The 14154-nt window shown below is 37.2% G+C and overlaps 1 protein-coding gene across 2 annotated transcripts in view; it reads left to right on the top strand.

Annotated features, from left to right (window-relative positions):
* Positions 1-14154, top strand: part of LOC138711085 (unextended protein-like) — a 113631-nt gene that overhangs the window by 55752 nt on the left and 43725 nt on the right. For both annotated transcript variants that reach the window (XM_069842401.1, XM_069842402.1), the window contains exons 3-8: positions 330-995; positions 2760-2931; positions 5611-5802; positions 7163-7309; positions 8733-8867; positions 10755-10891. In XM_069842401.1, the coding sequence (XP_069698502.1) occupies positions 330-995; positions 2760-2931; positions 5611-5802; positions 7163-7309; positions 8733-8867; positions 10755-10891 (1449 nt within the window). The remainder of the gene's footprint in view (positions 1-329; positions 996-2759; positions 2932-5610; positions 5803-7162; positions 7310-8732; positions 8868-10754; positions 10892-14154) is intronic.

Here is a 14154-nt window from a genome sequence, read left to right as displayed (position 1 = left end):
CTTCGCTTCCCATTCTCGGTTTATAGTGGACCAGCCTTTATTGTGAATAAAAATCTTCACGTTCACTTTCTTCGCTTCCCATTCTCGGTTTATAGTGGACCGGCCTTTATTGTGAATAAAAATCTTCACGTTCACTTTCTTCGCTTCCCATTCTCGGTTTATAGTGGACCAGCCTTTATTGTGAATAAAAATCTTCACGTTCACTTTCTTCGCTTCCCATTCTCGGTTTATAGTGGACCAGCCTTTATTGTGAATAAAAAATCTTCACGTTCTCTTTCGGTTTATTGTGGACCAGCCTCTACTGGGACTGACGATCTCGGTCCTTGCAGGTGGACGTGGATCACTTGTCCGAGTACTCCGCCGTGATCGACTTCCGGGTGCCGGCAGTGAACAAGCCGCAGGCGGCGTACTACGTCTGCATCAAGAGCAGGTCGGGCGAGCTGTACCTGCACCAGGGCACGGACAGCTGGCTGGCACTGCGCACGTACGAGAAGCTGCTGCCCATCTGGATGTCCATCGCCATCATTGTGCTGTGCCTCACGTTCTCGGCGCTGTTCTCGGGCCTCAACCTGGGGCTCATGTCCATGGACCAGACGGAGCTCAAGATCGTGGTCAACACGGGCACGGAGGCGGAGCGCCGGTACGCCAGGGCCATCATGCCGGTGCGCAAGACGGGCAACTACCTGCTGTGCAGCATCCTGCTAGGCAACGTGCTCGTCAACTCCAGCCTCACCATCCTGATGGACGACCTGACGTCGGGCCTCGTCGCCATCATCGGCTCCACCCTGGCCATCGTGATCTTCGGCGAGATCTGTCCGCAGGCGATCTGCTCGCGCTACGGGCTGGCAGTCGGCGCCAAGACTATCTACATCACGCGCATGGTGATGATCATCACGTTCCCGCTGTCCTATCCGATCAGCAAGCTGTTGGATCGCATTCTGGGAGTTGAGTTGGGCAACGTGTACAACAGGGAGCGCCTTCAAGAACTGGTTAAGGTAAGCTAAGTTGCAGACCAGCACCATGGCTCTGCAAGGCTTTTTCTGTACCTCCTGCCAGTGATGAATCCAGAAAGTGGCCCGGTTGGGGACATCGCAGGCAGTAGTAATGGGACATCGTTACCGTCCGTAAATCTTAACGATAAAAAACATTGAACGCTGTGAGTCTGTTAGGCATCTTTATGGATAACGACCTAAACTGGAATACTCAAGTTACCAACTTACTTACTTACTTACTTACAAATGACTTGTAAAGAACCTGGAGGTTCATTGCTGCCCTCACATAAACCCGCCATCGGTCTCGATCCTGAGCAAGATTAATCCAGTCCCTACCATTATAACCCATCTCCCTCAAATCCAAAGTCCACCCCAAAGGTATTTTTCCCTCAGGTATCCCAACTAACGCTCTATATACATTTCTGGATTCACTCATACGTGCTACATGCCCTGCCCATCTCACACATCAGAATTTAATTTTTCTAATTATGTTAGGTGCAAAATACAATGTGTGCAGTTCTGCGTTGTGTAATTTTCTCCATTCTCCTGTAACTTCATCCCTCCTACAAGCAAACATTCTGATATGGGCAGATAAAAGAATTAATTTTTTTTCTTCCACCATGTTAATAATGCCAAAAGAAGCGCTTATACAAATTTTGGCCACTCGATCGCAATTACGAAAAATGAATGAATGAATGAATGAATGAATGAATGAATGAATGAATGAATGAATGAATGAATGAGCGAACGAATGAATGAATGAGTGAATGAATTAACGAATAAATAAATAAATTAAATAAAATTAATACTTTAATAAATACATTATAAAATAAAATGAACAATTTAAAAAATAAATTATAAAATAAAAAAATAACATGAATTAAATAAATAATTAAAAACAATAAATTAAATAATAAAATAAAATAAATTGAATAAATTAATAAATTTAATAGATAATTAAATACAATAAATTAAATAAATAATTAAATACTATAAATTAAACGATAAAATAAAATAAATTAATAAATTAAATAAATAATTAAATGCTATAAATTAAATAATAAAATAAAATTAATTAATTAATTAATTAATTGGATAATAAAATAATAAATTCAATAATAAAATAAAATAAATTAATAAATTTAATAAATAATTAAATACAGTAATTAAGTAGTAAAATAAAATAAATTAATAAATTAAATAAATTAATTAAATACAATAAATTAAGTAGTAAAATGAAATAAATTGAATAATAAAATGTAATAAATTAATAAATTAAATAAATAATTAAATACAATGAATTAAGTAGTAAAATAAAATAATTTCAAGAAATTAATAAATTTAATTAAATAATTAAATACAATAAATTAAGTAGTAAAATAAAATAAATTGAGTAAATTAATAAATTAAATGAATGAATGAGTGAGTGAGCAAATAAATAAATAAATGAAATTAAAATGAGGAGTTCGGAGTAGCTGGGCCAAATAAACAGGATGGACTGTAACTAAGTACCCAAAATGAAAAAGCAGTTGGTAAAAGGAGAGTTATGATGGTTGCAAGATGTCCAGGATTATCTTGCTTAAGAAGGGATAAAGAGCTGGAGACAGAGGGCACTGGAAAGGATTGGTTGGCCAGCTGTTCTAAAGGAGGTCAAGGCTGAACTCAAAGGGCTGCAGTAACGTAGATGCTGATTGTGAAATATTTCATGCTTTCTGCCATTTGTATGGTTGTTTGTGTGTGAGTCCAACGTACTGTTTCTTTCTGCAGCTGACAACGGAGTACAATGACCTGGAGAGGGATGAAGTGAACATAATATCTGGAGCGCTGGAGCTGAAGAAGAAGATTGTGAGTGATGTGATGACCAAACTGGAGGATGTCTTCATGCTGTCCTATGATACCGTCCTAGACTTTGAGACTGTATCTGAGATCATGAAGCAAGGTAATGACGGATCTGGATTTATATGCACGAATAAAGTGTGACATATTCAAAAACATGCAAAATCCACATTTTTGTAGGGTTTACTATCTTCGTAATAAACAAAATGTGAATGATACATCAGGAAAGATAATAATGACATTAAGGTATTGGAGTTGTTCCATTTGCCTTCTTGTTCCCAGTATCATAATGACAGATCTCTCTGTAGCTGTCAAAATTTTACATTACAGTATTATCTTCTTTACAAAATAAATAATTAGATGTAGGAAAAATATTTATTTTATATAGATGTGCAACCAAACAATCATGTCTGCATGTAATCGAAAAAGTGCGACAGCTGTCATTCGTGGACATTCTGGAATTAAATTTTTATTCAGTTATATTAGATTTCTGTTCAGTCAATACTTATCACTTAAAACAATGTATTGACTGAACAGAAGCCTAATATAATTGATTCATTGGTAACTTATCTGAAAACAACAATGTCTATAAAAAAATTAAATTTTTGTTGTTTAATAAAATATTCCATTGCTTATGTACAATCTCATGTATTAATTTTTCATGAATTTTTGTTAGATGATTTTCTTAATTATTAGTTTTGAGGATTAAAATGATAAACATGAATTTGTAGTTTGTTGGATCATTGTGCCCGTTTTTGCTAAGAAATCCGCTATCTCATTACCAAGAATTCCACAGTGGCAAGTAATCCATTGCAAAACTATTGCTTTGTTAAGAGGTTGTAAGCGTTTGATACTAGGTGAATATCAGCAATTCTTTTTGTTGTACAGGTGTTTGCATTAGTGGCTTGTATAGCTGATTTAGAATCGCTAATATAACGGCTTTATTAAGGAGGTTACTGGGATAGAAAAGTTGTTTTAATGTAAAATTGACTGCCTCAAGTTCTCCATCAAAGTGAGTTTAATTTGGCCGACAAATATATAACAACAGTCAACAGACACATGTAGGCTCCATTTCTAGTTCTCGTTATCTAAACACAGAGTATGCTATGGACGAAACGAACACACGTGCTTCTTCCTCAATCCTTCAACTACAACTGACATAATTTTCGTTGGTGTTGTGTTATCCACTTCACAATTCTGTCAACCTGTGCATTATTTATGAAATGACCCTCATGTTATATGCAGGAATGTCTGAAATATGCATTTTTATAAGTCCCGTCGCTCTAATTTCCGGCAGCCAATCGCGTTGCAGGTCGGCTACATTTAAACGTGTGCGTCTTGTGATTCGCTTATGAAGACGTTATTCATTTCTTAAGGCTCGATAAATACTTAATATAATCGCCCGCCATTTTTGCGCTTTCGATGGCGTTCGCAGAAAGCACACGAGGACGTTATTTGCCACTCTATAACGAGGGGGATCCAGGAAATAACGACCGTTCGCGCATACCCGCCGCGCAGCTGACTCCCCTTCCTTGTTTGAAGGTCAACTGGCTTCCTTAACATGTGTTCTCATAATGTTGTGAGTACTGGTTGCAACAAGTCGCCATTGTGCATTTTGTGTTACTTCAAAATGAACGACGTAATTGATAATCCCGCCGACTGTGAGGTGAGGAGTGTGATTCGATTTTTGAATGTCCGACATTTGAAACCTGCAGAAATTTACCGGCAATTGAAAGAAGTGTACGGTGATACTGTAATGAATGAAAGAAATGTGAGAAAATGGTGCGAAATGTTCAACAATGGGCGAACAAATGTCCACGATGAAATCGGTCCGGACGCCCATCACTCATCACAGAAGACCTGAAGACTAAAGTGAACGACAGAATCTTGCAAGACAGGCGCACATCACTCGACGAATTGCATATTGCCTTTCTTGACATTTCTCGTTCTTTGCTTGGTGAAATTGTGTCGCAACATCTTGGCTACCACAAAATCTGTGCCCGCCCGCACATTGCTGCTTCAACTCGAGAATTGCTGGATCAATTCGGTTGGGAAATCTTTGATCATCCGCCCTATAGTCCAGACCTTGCTCCTAGCGATTTTCACCTTTTCACTAAGCTGAAAGATTTTCTGGGTCGTACGCGTTTTGGAAGTGATGAAGAGTTGAAGAAGACAGTGAACACCTGGCTTAATGAACTGGCGGCAGAGGAGTATAACACGAAAGCTAGTGAACAGATACGACAAATGTTTAAATGTAGGTGGTGATTATGTAGAGAAGTAAAGGAAGCTTCAGTTATGTAACAGACTTTGTTTTTTCAAATAAATATATATATTTTTAATTATTACAACAAAACGGTCGTTATTTCCTGGATCCCCCTCGTATTTGCTGAATTACATTGCGTTTGATTTATTATCATAGGAGCTACGACATGATAATGTTTAACGGTGTGGCAAATAGATCCCTAGTATGGTAGTTCGGCAACGAAAGAACAAAAATGGCGAACGATACTACCTACCTAGACTTTATAGAGCCTTCACTTCCTAAGACGTAAGCAAAGAGGAGAAGTCATGCCGGGAATAATAGCGACGCGACTTATAACTTTGCATATTCCTCATCACAGACGTTCAAAACATGTTTAAAAATGTTTTTACATGACTTTCAACTGGCCAGTAAAAATATACGTTTGCATACGAATCCTGGCCCTAGTAATGACTTTTAACCTGTTGTCCATACGAGGACCACCCAGGATCGTGATCCTTGTATTGGGCTGTTTTGTTACAGGCTACTCTCGCATCCCCGTGTATGAAGGAAGTCGCTCCAATATCGTGACAGTGCTGTACATTAAAGATCTGGCATTTGTGGACCCAGACGACAACACCCCACTGCAAACACTCTGCAAGTTCTATCAAAATCCATGCAACTTCGTGTTCGAGGATACAACGCTCGATGTGATGTTCAAACAGTTCAAAGAAGGTGAGGAGGAAGTAGTAGGTACAGTGGCGGCTCCTGCATATTTCTTAAGAGGAGGAAAGAAGTTAACAGCGCAAAATGACACCTTCTTGAGAGAAACATACTACAAATTAGCCTACATGCATATATGTAAGACCAGGTAGTGTTGGGGTTGGCCTTCTCTTTTGTATAGCAATAATCTGTTCTTGTAAACTGAGTTTCCTAAATTATCCAAAATATGTTTTCACTTCCATTCATTGTTGGATAATTGCACAAATTAACAATTACAAGGAAATTCACAAACTCACAGCATTTTTCGCGCACACTAAAGCATCACACGTGTTGGAAGAGACCAGCTACTAACACGTAACCAGAACCGTTTTACGGAAGTGGGAATGGGAAATAATCTGTTAGGAAAGCGAGAACTCTGCACCCACTCACGTGGTCTGTGTTGTTACATGTACATTTTACAAGTTCAGTATCATGCATTTGAAGAATGTCAGTTCTTGTAAAGCCATACTATCATTATTGTTCAAAGCTGCAGGTGACCGATTAATTTTTTTATGTTAAAAATAATGTAGTTTCGAGTACCTGCTTTCAATTTCAAATATATTTGTACAAAACTGACAACTTGGCTGTTGTCCTGTCTAGTAGACAATGAATGGAAGTGAATTTCAGGGGCCAAAAAGCTCTGTGATGCTAACGTAGAACTACTTCCTCTTTGTTTTATATAAATCTAACTTCAACTTTCAGATATCCTCGAAAGTTTCAAACCATGAATAGTAGCTTATATAAAGTGCAATGAATAATATATTTTGTTTTATAATTTAAAAAAAAAAAAGTTTATATAGTATCTTTCATAGCTTCGTGTTAAAACTGTTTTTATTTTGCATCCTCCTAGATGTGTTATAGTCTGGTTGAATGCAGCATCGTTAGATGGCAGTGGTAGCGAGCTTGCTGCACGACCAGTCGGTTTCTATATTTTCCACCCATGTGCTGATTCAGAGGAGGATCTCCTCCCTCTCTGTTCATTTACGTGCTTTAAAACTCTGCTTCTTTCTCTGGCCGCTAGTGCACTGTTGTCTATGTGTGTTAAATGCAGTAAAGGAGGAATGGATTGGCTTTCCTCCACACAAACAATCTCGCATCTTTCTCACAGTTTTGTAGCAGCACATGAGTGCGTGTCGTTTAAAACTCGATCAACCGAGGTTTTCTTATAGCTGTGAACTTAAAAATTATCGAATCTTCCTCGAATTTCAAGGCATATATTTCATTTGGTATTTACTTTCAAAAGAAGAAAAATGTGAGGAGGACGTTCCTTCCTTCCCTCCCCCCGAGAAACCGCCACTGTGTTCAGTGTTAAGTCGTGACATGTTTCTTGCAGGGATCAAGGGACACATGGCGTTTGTGCATCGAGTGAACTCTGAGGGGGAAGGAGATCCGTTCTATGAAACCATTGGCCTCATCACTCTTGAAGACGTGATTGAAGAGTTAATACAGTCCGAGATTGTGGACGAAACTGATGTGTGGAGTAAGTATTAACGCAACATGCATGCATACAACCCACTTTGTATTTGAACAGAATTGAAGTTCTGCCAATAAGTTTATTACAAAGCTAGCACATCTCAGACTTATGTCTATTGTAGTCTGGATCTTCTTACTTTATACAGTAAGGGTGAAACCTAACTATTTTCCCCTATTACTACATATTGATAGCTAAAAGGTCATACTTAGTATCTGTGAATTTGCAGGTGATTCAGAAAACTGTTTTAAAAATTAATTACTCTCAATATACAGGGTGAGTCACGAAATTCTCCCCTGGTTTATGAAAGTGATTCCTGAGATTATTTGGAACAAAAAATGTAAATAAATGAATAGGATCACATTCATAATTACGGAGTGGCATAATTTGAAAACGAAAGAAAAAACTTTTATTTCAGGTGAAGAATCGGCAGAATGGAGAAAAATTCTCTCAGGCACCAAAACCCAGGTTTCCAGCCAACAAAGGGGAACACAGTAGGTAGAACTTAAAAATGAGAGGGATTCAATCCAATATCGGAACTTGAATCCGGTGTGGCTTAAAAGATAAAGCACCAGCATGTAAAGCTGGAAACCCAGGTTCTAGTCCTGGTACCGGAGAGAATTTTTCTTCATTCTACCGATTCTTCATCATATGGAAACAAAGAATTACTGCACTGAAACTCCATATGTACTCTTGTACCTCATAGTAATATTTTGTTTCAGGATTTCACTAACAAAATGCAAAAAATAATAATAATAATTGAAATACGAACAAATGATTGTTTCTTTCATTTAAAGTGGATTTAAATCACATTTCGGAAATGCCTGCCTGAATCTCAATGCAGCACTCCGCATGGATGTGCATCACAGCTTCACAAGTTCCTTATTGTCGCCACGGCATCCAGAATGTGTTGAAGCAACTCTTCACGTGTTTATACCTTAACCTGATACATGATGTCTTTCAACCACCCCCAGATGCAGTAATCTAAGGGTGCAAGTAGTTATGAGTAAAATGAGGTTTGACATAAATAAAAGTTGAACTTTATTGCAAATAATTTTCTATATAAATAAAACACATCAAATCATAGTACTATTTTAATTTTTTGCACACCCACTTGTAGAATTTAACTTGTGTATTCATCTAGGGAACAAAACTCCATTTGAACAAAAAATTACTTATTCCTCTTTATTTGAATACCATCGAATTGCACTGTTGTTCAAAATGAGTTGAATTGTTCTTCATCAAGTTTGAACTGTACCTTCCGAAATATTTATGTGGAATGCAAGAGAGTTCTTCACATTTCGTAGTTGTTGACTAAAGAATTTTATCTGATGCAATGACCTTCAAGATTACAGTTGCGCCACTTGTATGACATTACAAATAAAATGTAAAATTAGTATAATGAACATTGTTGACTTACACAATGTTTCAGCTGATAACAGATCAAAGCGTCGCAGAGAGAAAACAACAAAGCAAGACTTCACTATCTTTGCAGAGAGAAGGGAAAACCAGCGCATTCATATATCTCCGCAACTGACTCTGGCAACTTTCCAGTACTTAAGTACCAGTAAGTACAGTATCTTACAGTTTTTGACGTCAGTTATTTTCGTACAGTATTGTGACATTAATGCCTAAATTTAGCACCTCATTTTCAATGAAGAAACAACTACATATGTAACCTTTCACATAACTTCAATTAAAAGTAAATATTACATTTCTTAAAATGTATGTCTTACAGTAGGCTATATTGTTTTCTGTCTGCTTAAGTAGACAGAGACAGACAGCTAGTGTAAAGAGTTAGTCAGGGAAAGGGGGCGTGTGTGTTGTGTTTATAATTGGATACTTTAAAGTAGAAAGGTGCAAAGTGCCAAAATCATAGAAAACGAAATTATTACGCAGAAAAGTGCAATGTGCTTAGGAGGATGATGTATGAAAGAGGCTACATCCATTTGTGTTTCATAAGCGAGATATTTAGATATTACGTTGCTAGCACCATGCAGTTTCAGACGGTAAGCGCCCTCTTGAGCTGCATCATAGAAAGGCCTGATAGTAATGTTTGTTTCCTTGCCCAAATATACACACAGCGAAATGTTTTACAGATGTCAGCTTCCGCGTTATAACTTTGGAGTTTGTGGATGTGATACAATGCAGTCTTACATGTATATGTGGGATGAAAGCATCGCGAGTGGAGGTGCCAATGAGATTGCCTCGTATCTGCTAAAACTGGTCATTATGGACATAACAAACAAGAAGAATCTGATAACTGTGCAGCTCAAAACAAAAACCGTGTAATGGTTTTCATGTGTCTCTTTTTAGTTGCCATTGGTTTATTTGAGCACATAGAACAACGTTTCCTTCTCAGTGGCCACAGTTTCTTGCAATGCGATTCTGATTTTGCTTTGATTCAAAAATGAAAGTGACAAAAGCCTTCATTCCTAGTGACCTGCTGAAAATCGTACAAGACTCTAAAGTTGTAAAACCATTTCAAACAGTTCCAATGTAGAGTCAGATTTCCTTAATACCCAACATGTTACTGATCAACTAATTTCCATCAAGAACTTGAATATTTCTAAGGCATGTTGCATTCAGTATGATGTTAGTAAAGCAGGTAGTGTTTCTGTGAAACAGTCCCATGATAATGAAGCAGTGCATATCATTAAAGTGCTTAAAAAGGAAAAAAAAAAAAAAAACATGAAAGATGTGCAGTCAGCATTGTTTCAAGTTAAAGCATAAAATAGGGAAATTACTGAAGAAAAGAAGGGGGATCTACTAGCAATGACTCCCTATCTTCCAAATGAGGAGCATAGGCAGTTCTACAGGCAGATCTGTGAGTAAAAATTGCTCCAGAATAGGAAAAAATAGGTATTGGACTTTGCACCATTCTACTGCAACTGTACCCATTACTTAACCCTTTTCACAATCTGTGTTATATAATTAAATATGGAGAAATAATGTCTTTACATACCACTATTATTAATGAGTAAACACTGTACTATTGCTGTTTTCTATCAGTAAAAAAAACATAACACAAATATGTGTACAATTATTCTTATAGCTAATTTTTTTATCTTATCTCCAATGTTTCATTTTGGCACTTTGCACCCTTCTACTTTAAAGTATCCAATTGTTAGAGCCTGGATTTCCATGCAAATGCATGTTTTATATAAGCTTGTTACACTTCTCAAACTGTGTTGATATTTGTTTTATGTTCATAACTCCATAAGCTCTGAACCAATTTGGATATTTGGGATGTTGATCAATTGAGCGTGATGAGATCGACTAAATAAACGCGAAAAGAAATGATCCGGATTAAATTGTACCCTCCACTTTCAAAAAGTGTAGTCGTGAAAATTTGTGAACTTTCAAATTGCCTCAAAATTCAAACGTCATCTTTACAACTTCTTTGTGAACTATAAGTTTTGATGCATGTGACATACTGATACTTACTTTGCAGCGGTGGACGCCTTCAAGCCCGACGTGATCTCGGAGACAATTCTGCGACGGTTGCTGAAGCAGGATGTCATCTATCACATCAAAGTGAAAAACCGGGACAAGGCACGTGGCGATCCGCAAACTGTGATCTACTCTCAGGTGCGTTGCAATATAAATGCATAACCACCCTTGACTCTTTAATTTCTCATAACTTAATTCCAGAATAATCCTTGTATTTTGACCTCCATTACTCCCATAATTCATCACATAAGCAAGACCTAAATGCTTACATTTGAACAAATTGAACATTTTTTTATACATCTTGATTACACAACTTTTAACACTATATCACTTCAGAATATATAGGTTATTGCTTTCACGTGTTAAATTACTAGGTTATGGTACCTTTTTGACTAGTTCTAGCCTGTTGTGAGCTATCTTCAGAACTGGGTGGTCCTGGTCTTCGCGCCTTCTGTTTGCGTTTCCTGTGGGGGTGTGTTTGTGTAGTGTAGTGTGGAGTCAAAAAGGTGTGTGTTCTGAAATTGAGTTGTGTGTTGAGGATTTCATGTGGGTGTGCTTTTGTGTGCCTGTATATTTCGTATTGTACTAGTGTGTTTAGTTTCTGGTTTTTCAGTTGAATATGTAGAATTTCCATGTCTGTATTTATGTTGCTGTAGGTGTGGTTGGCATTTGTGATGTGTTCTGCGTCTGTGGAAGTGTTTTGTAATTTCATTATGGCTGTGATGCAACAAGTAAAGCAAGTAAAGTGATCGGTTTGGAAGTAAATCCCGAAAAGACAAAGTATATGATTATGTCTCGTGACCAGAATATTGTACGAAATGGAACTATAAAAATTGGAGATTTATCCTTCGAAGAGGTGGAAAAATTCAAATATCTTGGAGCAACAGTAACAAATATAAATGACACTCGGGAGGAAATTAAACACAGAATAAATATGGGAAATGCGTGTTATTATTCGGTTGAGAAGCTCTTATCATCTAGTCTGCTGTCAAAAAATCTGAAAGTTAGAATTTATAAAACAGTTATATTACCGGTTGTTCTGTATGATTGTAAAACTTGGACTGTCACTTTGAGAGAGGAACATAGGTTAAGGGTGTTTGAGAATAAGGTACTTAGGAAAATATTTGGAGCTAAGCGGGATGAAGTTACAGGAGAATGGAGAAAGTTACACAACGCAGAACTGCACGCATTGTATTCTTCACCTGACATAATTAGGAACATTAAATCCAGACGTTTGAGATGGGCAGGGCATGTAGCACGTATGGTCGAATCCAGAAATGCATATAGAGTGTTAGTTGGGAGACCGGAGGGAAAAAGACCTTTAGGGAGGACGAGGCGTAGATGGGAGGATACTATTAAAATGGATTTGAGGGAGGTGGGATATGATGATAGAGACTGGATTAATCTTGCACAGGATAGGGACCGATGGCGGGCTTATGTGAGGGGGGCAATGAACCTTCGGGTTCCTTAAAAGCCATTTGTAAGTAAGTAAGTATGTGATGCAACAACTTCTATGTAGGACAGACAGGCAGATCATTTCAGACACATTACAAATAACACATCACAGCCATAATAAAATTACAAAACACTTCCACATACGCAGAACACATCACAAATGCCAACCACACCTACAGCAACATAAACACAGATATGGAAATTCTACATATTCAACCGAAAAACCAGAAACTAAACACACTAGAACAATACGAAATATACAGCAACACAAAAGCACATCTGCACGAATTCAACACACAACTCAGTTTCAGAACACACACACTTTTTGACTCCACATTACGCTACACAAACACATCCCCACAGGAAACGCAATCAGAAGGCCGAAGACCAGGATCACCCAGTTCTGAAGATAGCCCTCAACAGGCTGAAACTAGTCGACAAGGTATCATAATCTAGTATTTAAGACGTGAAAGCAATAAACTATACATTTTTTTTTACTCAATCCACTCCAAGTTTCTCTGCATCACTACTTCTATAAATAGTTAATAATCTCCCCCAGTGGTAAGTACTTGATATTACATTAATTGATTCAAGCACCACTCTCTGTGCTTGTAATCTGTGTTTATGAAACAAAACACTGTACGTGAGTTGTAAAGAGCTGATGCTTGCATGCCATGAACTTCAGTCCTTTTTTTTATTTCTACATCCGTCACCAATGGTCTGACTTTTTTTTTTCCCTAATTTTTATTTTAATTAATTTGATTACTGCCAAACTGTACGGTAATTATTGTTTTGTATGATAAATTTGTAAATCAGATACTTTGCTGTGTATATATTGCACAATAGTTGTCCTTTATTCTATTAGCCTTAAGTATGAGAGACTTTATATTTTGCACGTGCATGACAAAACAGTCACTTGATTTCCCACTTGTGGTTTCTAGGTTGCAGAGGGAAGTCCTCTTTGACCTTTTCAATCGCATAGAATGCTAATTGTTGATATAATAGATTCGTTCCGACAAGCTGTTCATGAATAAGTTCTTGTACGGATCCTGTACCATCTTATGCATATGCGCTGGTTGAGTATCTGCTAAGAGGTTGAAACAACTGGATGATGTTGGAACACTTTCTCAGATCATTGCGTACTAAATCCAGAGTTGCTAGAACTATGAGAATCTTTGTCTGACAACAGGCTCCATAATTAATATTGTTTCCCAGCTAATTCAAATTGCAGAAAATATAATTTATTTAGATAATTTTCTTTAAGAAGGTAAAAGAAATAGATAATTTTATATAAAAAGATAATAAAAAACAAGGAAGGTAGACTCTTTCATCTTTAAAAATAGTTTTTTTTTTTCAAATATTTTATATATTTATTTATTATAATTTTAATCTAGTTGCATATTGAAAATATAATTAATTATGTCATTACCGAAATATTTTTTATTTTCTTTCTTTTTGGCGAAAAATGACATGTCTACTTAATTTTATTATTCATCTGCACTGGATTCCAACTCAAGAACAGCACTGTCACCTTCCATCTTAACCTTTTAGTTGTGATGTCTCAATCAGCCAATTACTTCCGATCGTTCCGGATTCTTGTCTAAAGTTTGTTGGAACGCCTGACTGAAGTACATGCTTCCAGTTCAGAACTGGTTTGGACGAATACGTTGGAATGCCTTTTCTGTACTGTGCATGCTCACAATGGTTGCGGACGGTTACTGACTGTTGTTGGAAGAACCTAATATTTTTAAAGTGCTATAAGGCTACACATACAGTTTTTATCATCTCTTTCTCCTTTCTAAACAATAGCATACACATATACGAAAGCACTTAGGCATGAAAAGTCCATTGTGCGCCTCATAAGCTAGAAATAAATCCAGGAGACTGCAGTGGGTGACCAGCTTCACAATGCTGCTGGGTTTGATTCCCTGGATCTCCTCAGGAGA

Source organism: Periplaneta americana, chromosome 12, assembly GCF_040183065.1.
Source record: "Periplaneta americana isolate PAMFEO1 chromosome 12, P.americana_PAMFEO1_priV1, whole genome shotgun sequence".
Classification (NCBI taxonomy): Eukaryota; Metazoa; Arthropoda; class Insecta; order Blattodea; family Blattidae; genus Periplaneta; species Periplaneta americana.
The sequence above is the reverse complement of the archived record's forward strand: the minus strand, read 5'-3'. Positions and strand labels throughout refer to the sequence as shown.